At 36.6% G+C, this 26,520-nt stretch overlaps 1 protein-coding gene across 1 annotated transcript in view; it reads left to right on the top strand.

The window, feature by feature from the left end:
* Positions 1 to 26,257, top strand: part of LOC121415833 (dual oxidase 2-like) — a 60,165-nt gene extending 33,908 nt beyond the window's left edge. Inside the window, exons 19-32 of the mRNA XM_041609187.1 lie at positions 576 to 795; positions 1,345 to 1,438; positions 2,859 to 3,031; positions 7,352 to 7,490; positions 9,778 to 9,971; positions 10,439 to 10,669; positions 16,772 to 16,865; positions 17,889 to 17,938; positions 18,123 to 18,404; positions 19,094 to 19,323; positions 20,180 to 20,338; positions 20,921 to 21,076; positions 21,568 to 21,696; positions 23,700 to 26,257. Coding sequence (XP_041465121.1) covers positions 576 to 795; positions 1,345 to 1,438; positions 2,859 to 3,031; positions 7,352 to 7,490; positions 9,778 to 9,971; positions 10,439 to 10,669; positions 16,772 to 16,865; positions 17,889 to 17,938; positions 18,123 to 18,404; positions 19,094 to 19,323; positions 20,180 to 20,338; positions 20,921 to 21,076; positions 21,568 to 21,696; positions 23,700 to 23,825 — 2,277 coding nt within the window. The 3' untranslated portion in view covers positions 23,826 to 26,257. The remainder of the gene's footprint in view (positions 1 to 575; positions 796 to 1,344; positions 1,439 to 2,858; positions 3,032 to 7,351; positions 7,491 to 9,777; positions 9,972 to 10,438; positions 10,670 to 16,771; positions 16,866 to 17,888; positions 17,939 to 18,122; positions 18,405 to 19,093; positions 19,324 to 20,179; positions 20,339 to 20,920; positions 21,077 to 21,567; positions 21,697 to 23,699) is intronic.
* Positions 26,258 to 26,520: the final 263 nt, after the last annotated feature.

Raw genomic sequence — 26,520 nt, 5'->3', positions numbered from 1 at the left:
CTAGTTGGCCTCTACATATTTTGATTTAGAAAGTGACTTAAAAGTGAAGTTGAAAGGTGAAAGATGAAGAAAAATTACGCAATAGGACGCTTTTTTTTCAAGATGTCTATATATGAGATTTTATTTCCCTGTTTAAGGATGAAGATCTGAAGATAAAATGCAGTATCAATGGTAACCATCTATGTCTGCTAAATGGCAATGTAATAGCATGGACCCTACCACATGGTAAGAGCTCCTAATTCTAGGAATCTTTTTCCTTAATCAATGAAAATTCGATAGATATTTTAAAGCCAACTCAACAGTCAGTATTTAGAAACATTTCGCATTTACATTTTCCGCTTTGAATATAAAGCGTTTCTAGGAGCATAAGACGCATTTTCATGATTTCATTTTCTCAAACTACATGTATGTTGCGAGCCTCAATCGCATGTAAACATGATGCAAGAATCTATTCATAAGCTTATATAACCAAATCAAAATGTTACATTTATTTGAGCTTACTCTTGATATCTTTTTTTGTTAAGACTGTGTATCCATGCTTTTATTGTCCCCTTCCCGCATCCTTGATGCTCTAGGAAGGTGATAGTCCCGAGGAATTGATGGAAAGCATCACCCAGTTGGATGATGGTCAAGCAGTCATGGAATGTGAACTCAGCAAGTACGAGTTCGGTGAACTCCTTACGCTCAAGCCCGACTCCCAGTTCGTTCAACTCATGTTCGAGCTCGTCGACAAGGATGGGAGCGGATCAATCTCCTTCAGAGAGTTCCTAGATGTCACCGTCATCTTTGCCAAGGGTAGGTCGAAGCACGAGTCATCTTTTCACATTATGTATTTCGATGTAAATGCATGGGGATTTGTGCGACAGGTGTTACAGATTCTCCATGGTCTAGAGTAAGTTTTGGGGAAGAGGGTTCTCCCAAAACAATCTTCACATGGCTAAAATGTCGATTTGAATTACAGAATATGAGGCAATGTTTCAATAACAATAGCATTCCGAATTAAAAAAAAATATTTCAAAAGTTACATCAAATTTATAATTCCTTCATTTAAGGGATATCTTTAATTGATCTGAGGTCTCGTGGCTGAAATACTGATCCCTTGGCACTCACGCGATCATGGCGATACAGAATTTCGAACGACCGACGAATTTGCAAACTTTGGCAAAAAGGATGCGATATATTTATTCTGGTCCAATCACTTCCACACGTACATGTGTATTTTTTAATACTGATTGCAATCATAACATTGTTTCAGAGGACAGCATACTCTAATTGATTACTTGCGATATCTGGCGTATTGAATCATGATGTTTATTAAAGAATTCTGCGGTTTGATCATTTCAGGTAAACCAGAGGACAAGATCAAGCTGATGTTCGATATGTATGACGTAGATAATTCAGGAGCATTGTCACGTGATGAATTCAAAATCATGCTCAGGTGACCAGTACAATTTTTTTTAGCAAGATGAAGATATGCAGTTTATTCTCGAACGCACGTTGTTTTTTATAGCTTTATTATAAAATGTAAAGATTCTGAAATAAATTTAAAAATGAATTAGTTAGACTTTGATCGAAGCGTCTGGCAAATGAGTGTCGTGGAATCCATAACATCAAACATGTCAAATAAGTGTCAGTTTGGCGTTATTGCCCTCTAGAATGAAGAATTTATCTCCATCCTCTTATTTGTTGTTTATTATCATAATTATAATCATCACTATTATCACCATCATCACCACTACTATCATCACTATCATCACCATCATCACCATCATCACAACCATCACCATCATCACCACCATCATCACCACCATCTTTATCATCACTATCATCACCATCATCACTATCATCACTATCACCACCACCATCACTATCACCACCACCATCACCATCATCACCATCATCATCATCATCACCATCATCACCATCATCACCATCATCACCACCATCACCATCATCACCACCATCATCACCACCATCTTTATCATCACTATCATCACCATCATCACTATCATCACCACCACCACCACCATCACTATCACCACCACCATCACCATCATCACCATCATCATCATCATCACCATCATCATCATCATCACCATCATCACCATCATCACCACCATCACCATCATCATCACCATCATCACCACCATCATCATCATCATTATCACCACCATCATCACCATCATTATCATCACTATCATCACCATCATCATCACCATCATCACCATCATCACCACCATCATTATCATCACTATCATCACCATCATCACTATCATCACTATCACCACCACCATCACCATCATTATCACCACCATCATCACCATCATCACCACCATCATTATCATCACTATCATCACCATCATCACTATCATCACTATCACCACCACCATCACTATCATTACCACCACCATCACCATCATCACCATCATCATCATCATCACCATCATCACCATCATCACCATCATCACCATCATCACCATCATCATCACCATCATCACCACCATCATCATCATCATCATTATCACCACCATCATCACCATCATTATCATCACTATCATCACCATCATCATCACCACCATCACCATCATCACCACCATCATCACCACCATCATTATCATCACTATCATCACCATCATCACTATCACCACCACCATCACTATCATTACCACCACCATCACCATCATCACCATCATCATCATCATCACTATCATCACTATCATCACTATCATCACTATCATCGCTAGCCATGATCATCATGCATCACATCATCCTCTTTCCTTCACAACTATGCACCGCCATTACCGTCATCATCATAATGTTTCCGACCTTTTTTTTTTCTTTCCCCTTTTTTCACCCAGGTCGATGTTGGAGACGAACAGCGCTACGTTGGAACAGGAAAAGATGGATGACGCCATCGCATCAATGTTTAAGGATGCTGGATTCGAAGAGAAGGAAGAATTGACCTTGGATGATTTTAACATCTTAATGGGAGACAACAAAGAGAGCTTCAGCAAGTCTACCATTGGACTAGGTTTGTTACCATATTTATTTATTTATTTATGACACATATTTAAAAGGGTAGCCCAATCAGCAGAAACACTGGTTTTCATTGGGCCCTTTGTAAAATACAATGTAAAATATGCATGAAAATAACCACAAAGATGTATATCAGCCCAGTAGAAACAGACTAAGATGACAAAACAAGACAAACTATATACATAGTGCACATCAATATGTAAACAAAGTACAGAACAAATGTGAACATTTAGTAACCTGAGGAAATCGTTGAGTGAAACAAAAAGGTGAATTAAAAAAAATGCATGGCTAACAGCAATAAATACATACATGCAAATACTGCTCGATTCTTTAACAGAAAAGATTAAACAAAAGAATATAGAAAATGTAAAATTAAATTTGGCTAAGCGAATTAAACTAAATGTGTAAACATTCGCATTCAGTACTTATACATCCATAGATACAAATATAAAAAAATATAAACATTATCTGACATAATCTACTATACACCATCAACATCAAATCAAGATAAAAAGACTGAAATTGTATGACCTTTTGATTTAATAAAGTGGGGGTAAGTAGTAGCATGGAGTTGATTTTTAATATGTTTACAGATTATTTTGAAAGCACTGAGAACCATCATTTAAGTAGCAGTATATTAGCACTATATTAACTCTTAGCACCATAGTAACTCTTAGCTTTTTATGCGCCTTGAGCACTACACAGAGTATATTTGGCACTTTACAAGTCACATTATTATTATTATATAATATAGCAACTCTATTAACGTGATGATGAAGATCCGTTTGGTGCTTGTTTTTATCTTGGTGTTACAGGCGCGAATTCGTCTGACTAATGTAGCTCAGAAGTCGCATGTTAGTTTAGAAACATGATACAGATGCCTCCCATAGCCATACGCAACTGGGAGGGTGGGTGACTCTTGTCCCCCGGATTTGTACAAATATTCTCGAAATATCAACCAAAAGTGCCCCCAAAATAGCGCACTAGAAAACACCTTGGTCGCTTGGCTCCCTCACGTGTGTGTATTTGCTACTAGTGCATACGACCAGGGATATCCCTGATACGACCATGGCGACATTTTGGTAGGTGGTGGGGTGGTTGACTCGTAAAATGAATCGCAGCACAGCTGGTGTAAAATCCAGCTCATCTATCGTGAACATCATGCAGCTATCAACACCAAACTTGGAATCACAGCTAATTACGGCCAAATACGATTGGTTTAGATCAAGCTTTTGTGAATAATACCATAATGTCAAGGCCTTTTACTTATCTTGAAACTGTACAGACTCATTCTGGGCCAAACGCAGAACATGGCGAAAGCGGATTTTGAAAAGATCGAGAGGCGCGTTTTAGAATCCTTTACTATGGTAACCACAACACTATATTATTTTGCACTGCACTGTATGGTCCAAATATGAATTTCCTATTATATCAGAACCTTATTCCAATTCATTTCATATCTTATATCCAGATTCTTACTAGCTAACCCTTTTGACTTTCTCAATCTAGGAAATATTTTGTGTCAGACAATCTTGATGACATTCCCCCCACCTATCTTAATCTTTTCATTCTAGAATGAATTGTATGCACTTCGTTCTAATAGGGCTGTTATTGGGATTTTTCTTTCATTTCTAGTGAACAGACTCAGAAAATATTGAAGCCGGATTTGAAAATCTTTCAAGATGACCGGTTGAGAAATCGTTCTTGTTTGACTATGGTAGACCAATTGCTCTGAATCACATGTTTGTCCATCATCCATTCTACACAAAGCCGTAGCTTTTCCTTAATGTCTAAACATTATTCCTCATCCAAATCCGTTTGAAATTATTATTATCATTTTAATTTCTGTTCTTTCATTGCTAGTCATTCACTTTCATATCTTTTGGGTGTTACGCGAATTTTTAAACCGAATTATTCATGAGTGGTTCGCTTCTTGCGATAAATTAGTCTTTGATTCAAGGGTATAGGAGACCCTTATAAACTTCTCTTCTTAAAATAATTAAAGCAATTGGTTATTATTCTAAATCACCCCTGTTGATTATAATTTTTTTTTTGGTTTTAAAGTAAATTAGTGTTTGTTGACGGAGGAATACTCGGATCTAGAAGCTTCAGGTTAGAAATATGTCTGTATTTATAGACTAAAAGTACAACGTGACGACAATGGTGTTGCTCAAATCTCTCCGGTCTCTCTCTCTCCCACTCTCTGAGTCTCTCTCATCTGTTCATGCTTTGTTCATATAATTTCGTTTTCATCTGCATTTTATACCTATACTGAAAACGTATATTTTGAGGGGAAAAGTTTATTTTCTTAAATTGTTCTGTGTCCAGATAATTTTCATTTTCTAATGTAGGACACTGCCCAAACGGAATGACATTTCTCTCTCAAAGTACACGTTTACTTCTTCAAACTTTCTTTCACATTATAATTACATGTTACATTATGGTTTATATCCTGTTTATGTATCTATCATCTGTCATGTATCACTGAACACATGTATGACATCACACCCGACCCTTCGCTCCCTCGCCCTTCACCCCCCCCCCCCTTTCTCTTACTCCATCAGACTTTCTTTCACATTGATCATAATTATATATAACATTACAGTTAATATTGCGGTTTATTAAATTGTAACTTTATACTGTATACATCCCTTCACACAACTGACAAAATGGAACATAACAATAGAAAGCATTGTGTTGTGTTTACTGGCCTATCATGAAAGCATACGTGTCTTCATTTCTGTTCTCTCTCCTCTACAAAAAATAATTTATATATGAACACAGAAAATCAGGGATATGTTCAGCAGCTGTTAAAAGTTATCCATCACTGTTAAAGGGCAAGTCCGGCCAACAAAAAATGTTATTTGATTAAAAAGAGACAAATCAAAGAAGCATAACACTAAAAATTCATCAAAATTGGACTTAAATATGAAATTTATGACATGCTAAAGTTCCGCTTAATTTAACAAAACAGTTATAAGCACATCCTAGTCGGTATGCAAATGAGGGACCTTTACATCACCCACTCACTGTTTTTTTTTTTTGCATTTTATTGTATTTATTCAGCTTTTTGAACACATTGAGGCAGGGAGGCAGATTGCGAAGCGAATTGCTCATGAATAATTCATAATTCTTCAGTGGCCATCCTATGGTTTAAAAATTCGCCGCCCGCACGGTCAGCATCCGGACGCCATTTTTAAACCCGATCTGTATCTGGGCACTATTTCATCAGAGTTGTCTACAGACTACAGTGATTTAATTGTCATCTCTGATCATTTAAAAATGATTTCTTTGGTTTCATATTGTAGGATACATTGGTTGAATGATATAATCGACTTATTAATCTAAGTTGTGAAAAAAAATTCTTGATGTCACCTTTATCCATTATTCACTTTGCACGCGGCATCATTCTTTGATAGTGAAACACATAGCTTTGAATTTGAGAGAGCAACATACAATCCGTCCTCCCGAAATTGTTTTCTAACACAATTCTTTATCCTGCTTAGGACAGGGATGCCCACATCATCTGTCATATCTATTATGATGAGGCTTTCTCTTTTCTCACATTTTCGTTTCATGTTACTAAAGACGGCAATTTGCACACTTCTTGGAAGTGCTATTCCTTTGGTCGGATCGGTTCATCCATGCTCTCACATCGTTCTAAACATGTTTAGAGTTCTGGTTTATTGTTGTTTTGATCTATATTGTCTTTTTCTCCTTAACATCAATTTCACCACAACTTCTTCAACCTCTTATTGTACCCATTATCGTAATACATGTAGCTGTAATCAAGGTCATTATTATCGTTACTATAGCCATCATCTTCATCATCTTTGCTATCTACATCACCATCATCCTTCATCTTCATCGTCGTTATTATCATCGCCATTATCATCATCATCACGTGTTTCATCATTACTATCATCATCGTCATCATCATCATCATCATCATATTAATTATAATTATCTTCATCATCGACATCATCATCATCATCATCGTCGTCGTCATTACCATTTTCATTACCATTATCTTCGCCATTATCATCATCATTGTTATTATCATCTTCATGAGAATAACAATGATGATAATAATCATTAGAATTATCATTCCATCTCCATAGTTCAATTCAATTCAATTTGTTCAATTCTATCATCATCATCACCATCATCGTCATCTTCATTATCTTCACCATCATCTTGGTCATCAATATTGCCATCTTTTCCATCATCAGTATCATTATCATAATTATCATCGACATCATTAACACGTTTTCACCATCATCATCGTCGTTCTCGTCGTCATTATCATTCACAGGAAAGAGCGCTCCTGGAGTCGGAAAGAACAAAAATTCAGGGAGCAAGAAATCTCGAGATGGAAGCAAAAAGAGCAAAGACGGAAACCGAGACAGCAAGACAGAAAAACGCAACATTAGGAGTGCTTTGTCAGGATACGTGTAAGTTCATGTTCTTACGTCACATATAACGTCTTTCGAGCGAGCAAAGCGATCAACGGAGAAACATAATAGATCTGTTGAACGTATTGTGCGTTATTGATATACACTGTAAATTTTACAGTGCAAATCTACAGATAATAATGTTGAACGGTTAGGCATCTTAATTATTAAAGTAATTGGTACTTCAAACAGACAAAATCATCCTGAATTTATATTTTACAAGCAATATCAAGAGCACTCATTTATTATCATAAAGATAACTCTTTACACTACAGGTGCAATGAAAACAAAAAGAATTTGTTTTATGGTGTCCGATAATATAATTTTAATGTTCAATAATTTGTTTATTTGCGTGCGAGAGTATAGTTTATGATACACGAGAATATAAGTATAGTTTATGGTGTCCGAGAATATAGTTTAAGGTGTATAAGAATATAGTTTATGGTGTCCGAGAATATAGATTATAGTAATCGAAATATTGTTTATTGTATGCGAGAATATTTCTTATGGTGTTATGTGAAACTACTATAATCATATATACTTAATAATATCTTATACGTCTTCGAAGTAAGCAAAATCTGGCAATGAGGTGCAAGATTAGTAGAGGTAGCATCCGCTTTCAGATTGTATCTTTAAGAAGGAAATACCTGTCGCAGGCGGAAGTGCGATCAAAACACAAGATTACAATATTTACCGATCACACTTGGTCATAAATATGTATCCCTGACAAAGATGACCAAGTGAGTTAAAAACCGAGAAATATTTCAGAAAGCCAACAAGGAAGTTGTCTTTCTCGTCAGATGTAAGCTCCAGGAACTGTTGACGACGTAAAATATAATCACTTCCGGGTCAAGAAGTGTCAATCAATCAGGGGCCCGTTGCAGAAAGAGTTGCAATCAATCGCAAGTCTTAAAATCATGTGCAACTTGATTTTCAACCAATCAACAGCGCGCATTTGGGACTTGCGATTGATTTTTTTGGCTCGCGTTTAAACGCGACTCCTTCTGCAACGGGCCCCAGGCCGCGTTGCACAAGAAGTTGCTGGTAATATTTAATATCAATGAAAACGCAACTTCAAAATCATATGCAATTTGATTTTCAACCAATGCCAAGTTCATTCTATTATTAGTTGTCAGTAGCACTTGATTTATCAAGTTGCGTTTAAAAATGAATCCCTATTTGCAATGGCCCCTTTTGATCAGTAATGATCATTAATATATTTGGGCTTTGTATCCATGTACTGATTTATATTTTCGTATATGAAATGCTAGTAAACAAAAAATTAACAATTACAATATAAATTTGGTTATTAGATTATTTAACTAAGTCTTTGGAGTGATAGAGACAATCGAAAGATTGCGAACCCCATCACTATATACCGAAACCAGATTCTTCATTAAACAATGTTAATAATTGGGGGAAATGGCAGATAACGGAGGAGAACACAAATCATTCAACAAGGGCTATCAAATCAGTTGTCATAAAAAGCACTATACCCATTACATAACATCCTTCAAGAAATAAAATCAATATCTTATTGATGTTTAATCATTCTGTTTAAGGTAAACACAACTACAGGATGTAGATATCGGTAACAAAGATAGCATGTCACAATTATGTGTATTTACCTGGTTATAGCACATCGTAATTTCAAAGCTTAGGAAGGACATCCAGTGGTATTATGACCATTGACCTGATAATTGCTTAGTTCTGACATCGAAGATTAGGAAGGGCACAAATGTCCGAGAAGAATATGTATAAAGACAGTTTTTGCATGTTTTCATTCATAAAGCACCACAAATTTAAGTAATTTGTGATTTTATTTTTATTTTCTAAATACTATATAATCCGAAGAAAATAGTAAGATCCATATTTTCAATAACTATATGAAATGACATACAACTGCATTTTATACCAGAAAGAAAGGTGTTGAGTTCTTACAAAGAGTGTCATTCATAATCATTCTTTTTTTTTTCCATTCTTGAAAGGATGCCCGCCTGACCTTTGAAAAACAGAAAACGAGAGGAAATATAAGTGAATTTGGGCCCAAATCATTCGAGGAGAACAGAGTAATGGAATTTAAAATTTTGATATATGGCCAAATTGTCATGAATTTCATGAAGTGCCATTTTCTCAGAAAAACACTTAACCCATGCATTTGATATAACCAGACTTGCCATTTCTATTACGCCTTTAAGATTACGAGAATACAATACAAATACAGTATCATAATTGTCTTGTTAGATATCACTGGTTTATTTTCATTAATGTCATTTTTTTCCATCAGCGGCCGTCGGTCGGGAAAGAAGAAGAAGCCCTCGGATGTGAAAATTCGAACGGTAGAAAAGAATTACCAAGACAACAAAATTGTCCGCTTCTATAACGTTGTCACAAGCTACATTGAAAACAACAAGTTGGAAATCTTCTGGTTATGTCTCTATATGTTGATCATGAGTGGTATCTTTCTTCAGAAGTTCTTCCGTGAGTGCAATGTTCGCATATTTATTTTGCTTTGTCCTCATGAATAGTTAAATTACACTGAATGGGGCCTATTTGATGAGATTTTAAACAGTTTTTAAAAGGGATTATAAAGGATTTTTATTACAGAAATCATCCGAGCAAGTAAAGGATAATTTACTTTTTCAAAATAGATTTTAAACAAAATAGAATAGTTGGACATAATTATAACTGAAAGAAAGAATAATTCCAGTGCATTACGAGTGAATGGGGGTAAATAGCAAATTCAATAATCTGAATTCTGATCAGCCAATATATTTTCACGGTGTCCAGCATAAGCTGCCGCCACTGGAAAGGTATTTCCAGAGTAGAGTAACTCAATGATACTCTCCTATAATTTCATACAATTAATAATGCATGCATTACCAGAGCGTCTTTATCTGTATGTCACCATGGTTAGCAAAAATGTTTGCCCTTATAATTCATAACAGAATATCGAACCTTCACGGAACATAAGGGCACCCGTCGAATAACCAGTTGGGGTCTTCCCATTACCCGTGGGGCTGCTGCTGCCCTGATGTTCACATATTCCACTCTGCTCGTTACGGTCTCTCGCAACACCATCACCAAACTAAGAGAGACTTTTCTCGCCCACTACGTCCCCTTTGATGCCTACCTCAGCTTCCACAAGCTTGTGGCCTACACGTCATTAGGCTGGTCAGGTAATTGAGATCCCCTAAAGAGAGAAAGAGAGAGAGAGGGGGAGGGGAGGGGGCGATTTAAGCTAAAGGTATAAATATATCCCTCAAGTATTACTTTATAAAAAAATAAAAACTGTACTTATAAAATACAGCTGAGCGGGTCTCAGCAATTGAACTACATCCGACACTCATTAATAAATGAATGCAAAATTGTGTTTGTCTTTTCCTGATTGCTAATACCCCCATTACACCAACGCTACGTCCATGCAGTTCTCGCTACGTCAAAGAAAAATTGCCATGACGCAGTGGGAACTGCTGCAGCGTACTGAGAGCGTAGAGAGAACTGTTATTGACGTGGCAAAGTCTGCATGATCTCCGAAAACAAATTTTCCGCTACGTGGACTTTGAACATGTCCAAAGTCCGCGTAGCGGAAGCGCCGTCTAAACCGAGCGTAGTAATGACGCAGTAAAGACCTACCAACAGCTTCATAGACGTAGCAGACGCCGAAAGAACGTGGCAACAATTCTGTCCATGTCTACTGTACTGCCACTACGCGGCCACCACGTAAACTCGGTTGGCTCTACGTCCAAATAGACGAAGGTACAGAAAGTCGCGCAATCTGCTGGATGTAGTCGGAACGTAGCGGGAACCGTTTCGACGCAGCATGGACCGGCTCTGCGCGCAGAATGAACTTTGTGGGCACACTACACACGCAGCATAAACGTCACATTAACGTGATGCGGACGTAGCACGCACGTGACAATTTCACATCTTTCGAGAAATTCAAACAAAGTTGGCGCCACGTCCCAGGGTTTCTTCTGAACTTCAAGAACGTAGCGGGAACTTCGTCTGGTGTAAAGGGGTTATTAGAAAGGGGTACTGCATGTAAGCAAGCAACTATAATACAGAAGGCTTATTAAGGTCCTCTCCGAGGGACCTGGTAATGGATAACAGTCTTACGAAATGGCACTATTGCATCAATTTGGATTCCAACCGTGGCCATTGGAATTCGATTCCCCTGCTTTCCTGTCATGTATCCTCCTTATCCTCTACGAATGAAGCATTTGAAATCATTGTTTATATATTCCAATTAGGTGCAGTAGTAGGTCCATACTATAGTTGGCCATGATTATACTTGCTAAAATAAAATTAAAGGCCCTAAACCGCAAATTGCACCTAAACCGCAAATCGCCGCCTAAGCTTGTAGAAAAAAAGTATTTTTGAAACGAAGGACCTTGGATGAGTGGTTTCACTCCCCTGGTAACATTCAGTATTAAAGTTTGAATTTTTTTGAAAATAAGCTACTATTACTACTACTACTACCACTACTACTACTACTACTCCTACTCCTATACTACTACTACTACTACTACTACTACTACTACTACTACTACTACTACTACTACTACTACTACTACTACTACTCCTACTCCTACTACTACTCCTACTACTACTACTACTACTAAAACTACTACTACTACTACTACTCTTACTGCTACTACTACTTCTACTACTGCTACTACTACTTCTACTACTACTACTACTACTACTACTACTACTACTACTACTACTACTACTCCTACTCCTACTCCTACTACTGCTACTACTACTACTACTAAAACTACTACTACTACTACTACTCTTACTGCTACTGCTACTACTACTTCTACTACTGCTACTCCTACTACTACTACTACTACTACTACTACTACTACTACTCCTACTCCTACTCCCAAGGGCGCCGGAAGCGGGGGGGCAGGGGGGGCACTTGCCCCCCAAATAAAATTATGGGGGGGCAAAACGAGATTTTGCCCCCCCAAATGTGCCCCCCTGAAGGTAGAAAAATTGTAAATTATTTAAGGATAAAAGTAAACGATGAAGGCACTTTTCTGCCTAAAAATTGTCATTTCCATTGTCAAAAATGAAAAATTTTTGCCCCTGACGGGGCAATTACATTATCACAGTAAGCCTCGCGTCTTTCCTCTGTGAAACATACCTTTGATAAGCCCCTTTTCCATCTTATTACAGTGTGATAACGTTTAACCTTTTAATGAATACATTTCAGACTAAAACCGAATGGCAAGCTATTTTTTTTAATATCTAAACCTACAAATTATGAAAAAGATGGATATCTTCTTAGATAAATTATTTGATTTTATATATTTCGATCTAAAAAGTGAAAAAAATCAAGCACGTTTTGAAATAAAGAGATGGCTGTGTATTTATGCAAAGCGCGAGCGATTTTTTTCTTAGATAAATTATTTGATTTTATATATTTCGATCTAAAAAGTGAAAAAAATCAAGCACGTTTTGAAATAAAGAGATGGCTGTGTATTTATGCAAAGCGCGAGCGATTTTTTTATTTTTATACTATGACCCGAAAGTTTTCTTTTTTTCCCCCAATTATTCCCCTCCCTTCCATCATTCAACTTTCTTCCCGGTCCTATCTTCTTATTTTTCGCCTCACCTTCCGCCACTTCGCCCCCTTGATGGCAGGAATTTTGTGTAAAAATGGAATATAAGTCTCGTTAATAGAGTGTCTAAAAACAAACTTTGGGGGATTAAACATAGTTAAAGTTCACTGTGAAGGATTAATCATAACTCATGAAAACTATTCTTTATACTACAATGAAAATATTCTTATATTCCAAGTAAATTTGGAATAAAGGGAAAGTGAATTGGCTTAACAAAGGTATGATTTTACTGGGTATGCAACATTCTCGTCTAACCGTCTTTGCACTAAATTTACTTATAAGTATCCAGAGGCGATTTTCTTTTTTCGTCATTTTTATTAGTTATGAAATTGACAATGGCCATTGATGTCATAAATGTCATCACTCTTTGGTTGGCATATAGGGCTAGATGCGAGTTCGAGAATAGTTGGGCCGGTATGCCTTTTCTTTTCCTAACCAAGTTCTTAACAAAAACTATCTGTTTATATATATATTTCGAAATTCGAGGATACATGTGTATGATTTCGATTTTAAATCATGTATTTTTTCCATAATAAAAGAGCACAAATAGTAGGTTGACATTTGATATTATGTACCCCCTTTCCAAAATGGTAGGGGGTTCGCGTACCCCTGGGATTTCCGCCCATGGTGATGGGGGAGCTTCTGCATTTTCTAGAATAAAATTGAAAAAATTCGTGCACACTTTTGGTGAATTTTGCCCTCTCGATCGGCGGCCCCCGGCTGCGTACGGTCATGTTTGTCATCTTAAAGTCTTTAAAAGGCCTATATTACATTGGTTTGAAACAATTGAGTTTGCAATAAGGCTCGTAATTTACTGGAACTGCGACCCTGATCATGAAGAAACACCAGTCTGGGTCAGAAGGGAGGAAACAGAAGGAGCAAAAAGAACTCCAAGACTGTTTAATTCTCAAGAAATTTATTTTTGAATGCTCTTAGAAACGCAACTTTTACACTCAATTTTTACACAAAGTTCTTACCGTGGGGGGGGGGGGGGTCCCACACCCTCTCCTGCTCGATCGCTTCCGTATCTCACGCTTTCAAAAATATTGTGCCCCTTTTTGCCCCCCCAAAACTGAAAGTGTTCCGGCGCGCCTGCCTACTCCTACTCCTACTACTACTACTACTACTACTACTACTACTACTACTACTACTACTAAAACTACTACTACTACTACTCTTACTGCTACTACTACTACTACTACTCTTACTGCTACTACTACTACTATACTGCTACTCCTACTACTACTACTACTACTACTCCTACTCCTACTATACTACTACTACTACTACTACTACTACTACTACTACTACTAAAACTACTACTACTACTACTCTTACTGCTACTACTACTCCTATACTACTACTACTACTACTACTACTACTACTACTACTACTACTCTTACTGCTACTACTACTACTCTTACTGCTACTACTACTTCTACTACTGCTACTCTTACTGCTACTACTACTTCTACTACTACTACTCCTACTCCTACTACTACTCCTACTACTACTACTACTACTCCTACTACTACTACTACTACTACTACTACTACTACTAAAACTACTACTACTACTACTCTTACTGCTACTACTACTTCTACTACTGCTACTCCTACTACTACTACTACTCCTACTACTACTCCTACTCCTACTACTCCTACTACTACTACTACTACTACTACTACTAAAACTACTACTACTACTACTCTTACTGCTACTACTACTTCTACTACTACTACTCCTACTACTACTCCTACTACTACTACTACTCCTACTACTACTACTACTACTACTACTACTAAAACTACTACTACTACTACTCTTACTGCTACTACTACTTCTACTACTGCTACTCCTACTACTACTACTACTACTACTACTACTACTACTACTACTACTCCTACTCCTACTACTACTACTCCTACTACTACTACTACTACTACTACTACTACTACTAAAACTACTACTACTACTACTCTTACTGCTACTACTACTTCTACTATACTGCTACTCCTACTACTACTACTACTACTAACAGACGACTGTTAAGGCCCTAAACCGCAAATTGCACCTAAACCGCAAATTGCCGCCTAAGCATGTAGAATATTAACAAGGACCGTGTGCGCGTAAGAGGCGTGAACACAGAGGGCGGCAAACATAAATCGCAGAAGGATAGAGGTTGAAGAGTGAGGAATTAGAACTAGGGCGCTGATCTCATTTTTATGAGAAATGTTGTTGTTGATCCCTTTGTTGATACACGTATTTATTTATTTGTTTATTTATTTAAATATTTTACCAGGGTGCTCATTCAACATAAAGTTGGTCTCCCATGGGGCCCTAAAAGGCTATCATTATTGTTCTTCTTGTTTGTTGGTTTTGGACTCTTGGTTATGGTGGGAGTTGGGCAACTTGGGCTGTACATAGTGCCGTTTTTTTTTTTTGGTGTTTTTTTTTGTGTATCCCTAATTCTCCCCTAGTATAATCTAACGCCTGTAGGTTTAAGCAAAGGAAAAGGAAAAGGGAAGAAATGAAAGGCGGAAAATAAAGAAAGAATCGCTATAAATAATTTTTTAAATATTTATTATAATCTTTTTAAAACTTTAATACAAAATGTTACGAGGGTAATGAAGCCATGTACTCATATTATTATAGTCATAATCAGTACGAAATAGTAGTAGTAGTAGTAGTAGGAGTAGCAGTAGTAGAAGTAGTAGTAGCAGTAAGAGTAGTAGTAGTAGTAGTTTTAGTAGTAGTAGTAGTAGTAGTAGTAGGAGTAGGAGTAGTAGTAGTAGTAGGAGTAGGAGTAGCAGTATAGTAGAAGTAGTAGTAGCAGTAAGAGTAGTAGTAGTAGTTTTAGTAGTAGTAGTAGTAGTAGTAGCAGTAAGAGTAGTAGTAGTAGTAGTTTTAGTAGTAGTAGTAGTAGTAGTAGTAGTAGTAGTAGGAGTAGGAGTAGTAGTAGTAGTAGTAGTAGTAGTAGTAGTAGTAGTAGGAGGAGGAGTAGCAGTAGTAGAAGTAGTAGTAGCAGTAAGAGTAGTAGTAGTAGTAGCAGTAAGAGTAGTAGTAGTAGTAGTTTTAGTAGTAGGAGTAGTAGTAGGAGTAGGAGTAGTAGTATATTAGTAGTAGTATAGTAGTAGTAGTAGTAGTAGTAGTAGTAGTAGTATAGGAGTAGGAGTAGTAGTAGTAGTAGTGGTAGTAGTAGTAGTAGTAATAGTAGCTTATTTTCAAAAATTTTCAAACTTTAATACTAAATGTTACCAGGGGAGTGAAACCACTCATCCAAGGTCCTTCGTTTCAAAAATACTTTTTTTCTACAAGCTTAGGCGGCGATTTGCGGTTTAGGTGCAATTTACGGTTTAGGGCCTTAACAGACGTCTCCAAGTGTTCTTTGTAATACAGTATAATTACATGTCCTTTGGCAAGGTCGTTTTGCCTCTTCTGTAAGATTCACTTGAACTACCCCGGAACGGAATGCAAGAAAAGATGATTATCAAGAGATATTATTCAATTGTATCAATAGTAGATTTCATTATCTTATTCATACAAAAATGAGAAAATTTTCCCCATGCAGAATTATATTTATAATAATGACCGAATAAAGATGGAAAAATTCAATACAGTCTTTATCAAATGAATATTACGTTACAGTCCTTCATTCTGTGGGGCACGGCGTGAATTTCTACCATCTTTCGACCCAAGCTGCCGAGGATATGAATTGTATTCTTCCTGATGTTTGGTTCAGGTAAGCTCACGGATCTAGGGGGCGCAGGGGCATGTGCCCCGGGCCCGGTCCAAATTTTACACAAATATTACCCTGTTGTGTTTAGTTCCCCCACTTGAGAACCCCCCCCCCTTGAAAGTATGAAAAAAAATGCCAATTTCTGACTTGAATGCTTTTTATGGCCTGTCATTCTTTTTTAAGGGGTGTACATATGCATGTATACACAAAATCAGCAAACTTGACATCTTTATTTATAGTGTAAATTGAATTGTTCTGTTCAATGGAAACTATATATATTTTGTGCAACTATAAGGAAATTTTGATCTCAATACACAAAGAAAATTTCGTGCTACGTTGTACTAAATTAATAAAGCCCCTAAAATAGAATGGGAACGGGGACCCCAATTCCCCTATACTACCAAATAAACAAACAACGAACTATGAAACAAACATCAAAACAAGGAAACAACATCCACGAAAGAAAACAAAACAAGCACAAACAAGCAAAACACACACACAAAAAAAAAACAATATGACATCAAGGAGTCAGTCTATATACAGCGGCAGCACGCAGACAGGTCAACTATGCGTTCACAAACTCAGCGACACCCTCTCTTTCCCACTTTTTTTTTAAAAATCACTGGCGGTTTCTTTCAAGCGATAGCGACGATTGTTAACTTTTAACGATGATTCAAACATCATAAACATGTTCTTATTCATTTCTTTCGAATTTTTCTGGTAAGATTTAATATCAATTAATATTGCATGTGGCTGATCATATTCAACTTGATCGTGTAGTCATTCATAACTTTATTGGCAGTTTTGAGAAACCCGTCCATATGAACAAAATATATATTCATATAAATTAAGATACTTCTCTGAGCCGTGATGACATCTGGTTAGCAGTTCATATATTTCGTGATGCCACATTTTCATATATTAATTTAGTGAACGACATCACACTGTATTGCCTTTGAAATACAATTCTTTTTAGTCACCTGATGAATATGTTTAAAAATGCAATCGTTTGCTTGTCAAATACAGATCGCATGTCTTCCCGAAGTTCCATCATTGGGTCGGTACAACAGTCACAGGTATGTAGAAGAAGTGATATTTGGACTGCACTTGATTGATTCAATTGATTGGGCTGAAATAAGTCAAATGTCAATTTATATTTATAATTATGATATAGGTATTTTACCATGCAGGGAAAACTTAAAGAAAATATTTATTTACCTTTATATACCTTACATTTACATTTATTCTTATTTACACAAGGTGTGACTGCTGTCTTACTGGTAATGACATGTACCGTCATCTTCGTCTTCGCAACCCAGTACTCCAGACGTCGAGTATTTCGTCTCTTCTGGATGACCCATCAGCTCTATGTCTTATACTTCATCCTGATGACCTTACATGGCTCGGCTAGGCTCATCCAACCGCTGTCCTTCTACTACTTCTGCCTTGGACCGGTCATCTTGTTCACCCTCGATAAGGTGGTCAGCATCGGGCGAAGGAAGGTGGAGATTCCAGTCCACAAGGCGGACATCCTCCCATCAGGTAAGTTTTTTTGATAAATATGTTTTGTAATCATCTCTGGATATCTGCTTTATGATTATCTATCAATATTTGCGTTGTAAAACTGTTTGTATAATTTACGTGACTGTTCTATATGGATCATCGTTTTAACAAGCCCTGCTTCTGAGAGGGTCTCTTTTAAATTTCCTTTTTTTAAACAAACACTCAATCATCTAAGTGTTTGATTCTTTACGTAAGGATGATATGATTTCTATTATGCTTTGTTCGGATCATTATGACCCATTCAAGGTTCGTTTTTTCTTTTCAATTTGTATTTCTGTATTTCTGATTTGTATGTTGAAAATTGGAAAAGAAATGAGATAAAAATTATCGTAATCTATGAAGCTATATCAACTTGGCTATTTTGCGTGCGACGACAAGATCAAGCAGCATGGGAAATTTGCAAAATGAATTGAGAGGTTCAAGATGCCTGACTTGGGTCATGTTTTCTGGATGTTAACGTTAATGACATGACACCGTTTTAAATCCTGAATGTCGACCCTAAGACTTAAATAACCACAGTTCATCCATAAAAATATTTATGAACGAGATAAAACACATTCAGCTATAGGTAATTGTGTCTTGGCAAACATTTTCTCAATTATTGAGCTGTGACGTAACCTTTGCTATTGAAGCTTTTGATTTTTTTTTCATTCTAAAAATCATTTTAGATGTGACCAATCTGGTGTTCAAGCGACCGGATAGCTTTGACTACAAGTCTGGCCAGTGGGTCCGGATCGCTTGCACGGCCCTAGGGGGTAATGAATACCACCCCTTCACCCTGACATCAGCACCCCATGAAGAGAACCTATCCCTTCACATCAGAGCCGTGGGACCTTGGACCATGAATCTCAGGTCTACTTATGACAGCAAACAGGTTCTTGGTGAACCACTGCCAAAGGTGATGGTGTCTTCCGTGTAACAGTCATACCGCCGTAACCGGCACCAGACCGGCAAAAACTATTACCAATGGTATATTATTGACCGGTTTTGGAGTCAGCTTTGTTGGTGTGAATGTAGCAGTTCAAAGAATGTGGACACTTAGTGTTTTGTATGGTCCTTAGCACCTAAATGGTTTAAATGAAATGGGTATATACAGGGACGGTGATACAGGGGATAGGGTTGAAGACTCCCTTTGACTTTTTAAGTTATAGACAAACGAAAAGAGATCATGGAGGAACAAGTCATGCACCTCTATAGAGGACCCCTATTATTAGATTGAATAAAAATGGAGACGTCACATTTAATTCGTCTTGCCCCTATTAAAATAACACTGTGCCCTCCACAGATATAACACATGGGACTCGTTCGATAATCAATGCATACCTCTGCAACTTGAATGGATGCCAAGCACCATACACACGAATGCCAAGCACCGGGGCGTCAATGCACACACGGCAGAAATCAAATGCGAATTTCGCTACACACACCAACACCGAACACCGCGCATATTAACAGCTAACACCACATTAGCACACCACCACACACATGAACTGCGTGTGAATGCGATTACAAAGAGAGGTATTATTAAATGAGATACGGGTTAATTGAACAGTATAGGTAATGACCGATCAGAGAAATGCATAGCATATCAAACCAGCAGAAAGACAGACAAAGAGGGTTGAAGAGAAGAGAGGAAGGGAGAGAGAGAGAGGAAGAGAGAATGAGAAAAGGGAGACATTGGAAGTGAGGATGACAGAATCTGAAGGAGCATATATACCATATTAATCCTTTTTTTTTCTTCTTCATTTTTTCAGATCTATCTGGATGGCCCCTACGGCGAGGGGCACCAGGATTGGTATAAGTTCGAGGTAGCTATCTTGGTTGGTGCAGGGATAGGAGTCACACCATTCGCCTCCATTCTCAAAGATATCGTCAACAAGTCCACAAGCAACGCCAAGTTCCCGTGCAAGAAGGTACGTAAACCCGAACTGGTGCAACATGGTGGCAACTTCTGTGCAACTCAGTTGCGACTTGATACAACGCGTTGTACAGCGACACTACGTTGGTTTCACCGGTATGTAGCTGTACCACTCGGTTGACACCCGGATTTTGCTGCACGTTACCCATCATAACCATCATTACCATGAATGTGTACAGGGCGGGAGGCAGGCATTGCTTATCTTTACGAGTACATCATATCAGTGTTGTTATGCGGTTATTTAATTCAAATTATATATTGGGTTTCATATATAACGATATGACAATTTTTTCTATTTAGAAGAAACACAACACCATGCTTACAGTATTTTTGCATGTCTTAATTCACTAAACTGGGGAGCGTTTCATGAAAGGAGTTGTCAGACGTTTTATCAGACAAGTCCCATTTGATCCGACAATTACGGTAGTTACAGTGCTTATTTGCCAATCATCATTAAGGAAAGATGTCAGATCTGACAACATGGACAAAAACGTTGATGAAACGTTCCCCTGTTTTCACTTCATACTTTGAACTCTGTTAAAAATTAAATGAATAAAATCAAATTTTCTTTTAACAGGTGTATTTTGTGTGGGTTACCCGGACTCAGAAACACTTTGAATGGTTGACTGATATCATCAAGGATGTGGAGGATCATGACACCAATGACATGGTATCAGTTCATATCTTCATCACCCAGTTCTTCCAAGAGTTTGATCTTCGTACCACAATGCTGGTGAGTGGTGTTCCATGTATATTACATTCTAGTTGTCGATTGATGTTTCTTCTTAAAGATGTAAACGATGACCAGTTACATAAAGTTGGTATTCCTAACTAACACGTGCAGATTGTTTCAGCCTTTTTGAACAATATGATTCAGAAAATAATTGCATAAAGTCTTTCTTTGAAAAAAAATAATAAATAATAATATCCTTCTTTAAATCAGAGATTTTTTAAGAAATACATTTAATTAAAACGTTACAGTGAATTTAAACGGGTTCTTAGTCAAAACTTAAGTTTTTTTATTATCAGAATATAATACGCAGTCATGTATAACTGTTGTAAACAATCTTCTTAAGTTTTGTAAAATGAAAACGACCTTTGGTATTATTATTGTTATTATTCCTTAATCGTCACTTTCCGAAACAAACAAACAAAAGGTTCGCCTAGAAAAATGCAAATTGTTTTATACTGACATACATTTATCCTTCTGTTTCTCCCTTTCAGTACATCTGTGAGCAAAACTTCTATAAGGTGTCAAGTCGATCGCTCTTTACTGGTCTCCGATCGGTAACTCACTTTGGCAGGCCAGAGTTTTATACCATGCTTGATTCAATTCGCCAGAATCACACCGACGTAAGCGTGATTTTGAATAAATAACTTAAACAGAAAAATTGAAAGGGAAAAGGAGCGGAAGATTCAGATACAAAAACTTATTCCGCGCACGCTCAAGACTAACGGTGCATGCTCAATCTGTCGAGTCCTAACTTTCCTTATTCATGTTAGCACTGAGCATGCGTAGACCGAGTTTTTCTCTGATTAAGTTAATGTCCTCTTTTGGTTGTGTATGTTGTACAAAGCATTCTTGAAACTCTTTGCACGCTGAATTAATTTTGGACTGATAATAATGACAATTGTTTTCATGGTATTTTCTTTATTTCAAGATTTCTATATTGCAAAATTGATACTTATTAGATGTTATTCAAGAACTATTGCCCTTTTTGAGCTTTATCTAATTTGAAGTTAGGGGATAAAAGTGATTATTACGATTGTTGACTTTAATTTTACGAATGTACAAAATTGCAACATTAGCGCACAAAAAAGACGATTAATTACAAAACATGCAATGGCTATCATGTTGAAGTATGAATTACTATTGAACAATACCAACATCACCCAATTAGAATGGTTGTGTTGAATTGCACTTGATTCCAAATCGTCGTTGCAGAGCCCTGTGGCCCGTTTCATAAAGACTAATGGTGTTAAAACATGGATTCATATATTTTGATTGACAGATGAGTCCTCTTGCAATGGTAGTAACAATGTAATATAACATAAATATAACAAATATTTTGACCAAAAAAAATTAGGCATATCATTGAACATAAATCAATTGCAGAAGATGGGCTGCCATTTTAAGCAAAAAATGCGTGAAGATATGACAAACCGAAACATATTAATTATATAACCATATCATGTGCAGAATGGATGAATACGAATTATCATACGAAGTATCAATTAAGAAGAAAAAACAGAAAATCAAACAAACCAACACTTGCTATGATATATAATCATGAAGAAAAAACAATGATGATGGTGAAAACGAAGATTATGAAGATGATGATGATGATGATGAAGATAATGGTGATGATGATGGTGAAGATAATGGTGATGATGATGATGATGTTGACGATGATGATGACGATGACGATGATGATGATGATGAAGATAATGGTGATGATGGTGATGATGATGATGATGATGATGATGGTGATGATGATGGTGGTGGTCGTAGACGTTGAAAATGAATAGGAAACGATTATGACACAAAGAGTTTACCTTGAACTTTGTACGTTCTTGCCGAAAAGGGCCCTGGTCGATTGAAAATAGATTGATCATAATTAAAATGACGTACGTCGCAGTGGATCCTGGGTATATTCCAGGGGAGGGACTAAGTTTCTTGTTTTCTGATTAGTTGTGACAAAAAAAGGGTGACGATGAACATGATAACAAGTCTAAAATAAATTTTGATATTCTGCAAACATAGCATAGGGCTTATTCTGTGCCCATGTGTTGGTCACCATGACAGGCGTATTTCAAAGGACGCCTTGCAAAAAGCTTAATCTCAGAATTGTTTTTATATAACGGAAAAGGTCTAAAACATAAGAAAACGTTAGTCTAGAGTTTAAATTCATCAAGTATTCATTGGAGCCTATAATATGGTAAAGAAGACAATTACAACCACATGTCTGTTACGACATCGAACGTCTACTTCTCAAGATTCTTTTTCTTAAAAAGGTTTACTTCCGTTGAAAATAACGACAGTCCCGATTTTATTAAATAAAGAGCTTACGATGCATGATGGGGAAGTTTTTGTGTACACATAATACTGCACCATGATGAAATCGTCGAAATATAAATCAACCAAATCGCTTAGCGTCTACCTCAACCTGTTGTGAAGAAGAAAGATGGTGGCGCTGCAGGAGTTGAACACATACTTTGATTTATACAGCCCATCCGTTGCACCTTTATGATACGATCTCTCTCTCTCTCTCTCTCTCTCTCAATTGACCCCCTCCTCCCTCCTCCCTCCTCCTCTATCGTCTCTCTCTCTCCCTCTCTCTTATATCTTGAAACAGGTAAAGAAATTCGGTATTTTCAGCTGCGGGCCCCTTGGTATCAACAAAGCCCTTGGTGTGTCCGTCGCCGAAATCAGGAAAGAGAATGCCGGCGTCATCTTCGAGCTCCACAACGAGACATTTTAATGCGTCGTCGTCGATGTTGGTCGTGGTCATGAACGAACGTGTATGAAGATGTGGTTTTTGCATGACGCCAGTTGCTTGATGCTATGCAGCGTTGAGACCTACCCACAATCTTAAACAAGGATGATAGTTTGAAGAGAGATGGAAAAGGAAGAGGGAGAGAAAGACAGGGATGTATGATAGGTTGGAAGGTAATTGTGTTTTCACTTTGGGAATGATAAACTCTTGCTATGGCGTTTGACGATGAATCTTAAACTAATTCTTAATGGCCATCATGCTATATTTATTTGACTAAAAATGTTCTTTTAATGCTTTGTATATTTCTTTATCTTGTTTAAATTTTGGAATAATGAGGAAGAATGAGGAAGTATGTTTGAATTTATCCTTTTTTGTCGTATGTTAAAACATATAAAACATGATTTCCCATTCGAAATAGATTTTGGATACTTTTGTCGGATACCAGTATAGGACGTTTTTCTTAAGCACATGTATATCCAATTAAACTTGGTGGCAATTTTCAACAAATGAAATTTTTGTCTGATTTTATGATTACATTTGATTACAAGATTTTGTGTAACAGGATCCTTCAAAACTAATGCTAAATGAAATTATGTATCAAAACTATGATACACCACGATGAGATCTATATAGAGGAGGTGAAACCGGGGGCTGATGAGGCTTCAGCTGCCCTCTCCACTCTTTTTCAGTAAACGTGTGCATAAACAAAACATACCACTTTATTTTATGTATGGTCTGTCCCTCCTAAAAAATAAATTTAAAAAAATAAAAACCTTTCGTCCAAGTCCCCCACTTTCAGACCCGTTCCGCGGCCTCGGAATATATCGAAATTCAACCAGGGCATTATGTCAAGATGAGCGCATTTCTAGATCAGAAACACTGATCTGTATGTTATCAGCTTATGAGATCAAGGATCAGATCGCATATTTTCTGTCTTTGCAAAATATAGTCTGACTTCTGGTAGATGGCGCTAGTTGTGTTTCACTTCACCCGATACTTTATGAAGACGTGGCCGAAGTTGTACAGAATTTATGTGTAATTTTGTAAAATTAATTATAGTAAAATATGTAATTGAGTATATAAATATAATAACAGCCCAATGAGGTACAGTGGCCGAGTGTTCTCAGTACTTCACTAGACACATGAAAAATTAGGGTTCCATTCCCGTCCATGGCTCGATCCTCTGGCTGTAAGCAAGACACTTTTTAATCAACAGTGCACTTTTATCCTATATTCAGATGAATGGAAATGCTTTACATATATTTGTTGTGAACTTTTTTGAAGATCAGCCCAAGTCCATATTTTGGTCAAACAGAGTAGTAATGAAATAATATTACTGATACCGTACATTGGCACATCTTGCGTGTAACCTATATCCCGAAATTCCATCGAAGTTCCCAAATTGATGAAAAACTGACAAAAATCCTCGTTGTACAAACAAAATGATTTTCTTTTTCTTGTTTACTCGAAATGAAATATTGTGTAATTGGAATGTCCTGAAATTCATATACTGAATTAAGTAATAACTATTGTTTTATATAGTTTTGATAAACAAGTAGGCCTATATACTGCAGTTTAAAATGATATGATTGAATCTGCTTTGTTGTCTTATCGAATTAGTTCTTTGGAGGGAACCCGTAAAATTAATATAATCAAAATAGAACTTTCTTGTCAAAATGTGTGTATGTCTTTTTTGACAGGAAACTGTTCATCTCAAAGATATATTAAGCAACCTGCGATATTAAAGGTATCTATCTGAAATAAGTATGGATAGTATACAAATTGTGAAATGGGTCATACATTTGAATGTAAGTCTTGCATGTGAAAAATATATCAATATATGTTTACTTTTATAAAGCGATATAAATTGGACTACTACATATACTGAAATACTGACTAAAAAAAATGGTTTCTTCTTTCATAACGTCATGTTATGGGCAAAATTAAGCTATTTTATTAGATGGATGGCGCATAATGAATAATGCGTGTATTATCATGTGTCATTGAAGTAATATGGTATAAGTTATAGGATAAAGTTTGATTATAAAGTCACAACAGCTGATATATACATTCCCAACAGTACTTGTATTTATTTACACATGTATATATCATTGTAAAATGATTAATAAGTTATTACATGAAATTTCATTAGCATGGTTATGCATTTAGCGTGGAACGAAATGGATATAGCTTTTAAATTATGATATAAATTAATTACAATATACAGTCAAACCTTCATTTTTTAAATAAAAACATTCATGTATCTGCCTTAAAATTATGTTCCAACGTGTTAGAGTACATGTTATGTAGATTTACTTGTATAGATAGGCCTACACATTTCTTTTGTTTTCATATGAACAGCTGCAATAGGATTTTGTATATGTAGACTGCTTTGTATTTAAACTGCAGACCAGATAGTCTTATAAAAAGAAAGTATAAGTATATAAGTATATATATAGATTTATATATAGTCTTAAGATAATTGTTTAATTTCTTGATCCCTATCATTCGGTTAGCGTTTGAATCTGGATATCACACCTCACAGAAACTCCCTTAAACAATCGAATCAATTATGCAATTCATTTTTTTATAATTCAATTCAATTTATTTCACATTTGCATGAAAGACAAAACATTCAATTACAGTGATAAAATTATTATCATATTATTTACATATTGTC

This window comes from Lytechinus variegatus, chromosome 5, assembly GCF_018143015.1.
Source record: "Lytechinus variegatus isolate NC3 chromosome 5, Lvar_3.0, whole genome shotgun sequence".
Lineage (NCBI taxonomy): Eukaryota > Metazoa > Echinodermata > Echinoidea > Temnopleuroida > Toxopneustidae > Lytechinus > Lytechinus variegatus.
This window is presented reverse-complemented; position numbering and strand designations above follow the sequence as displayed.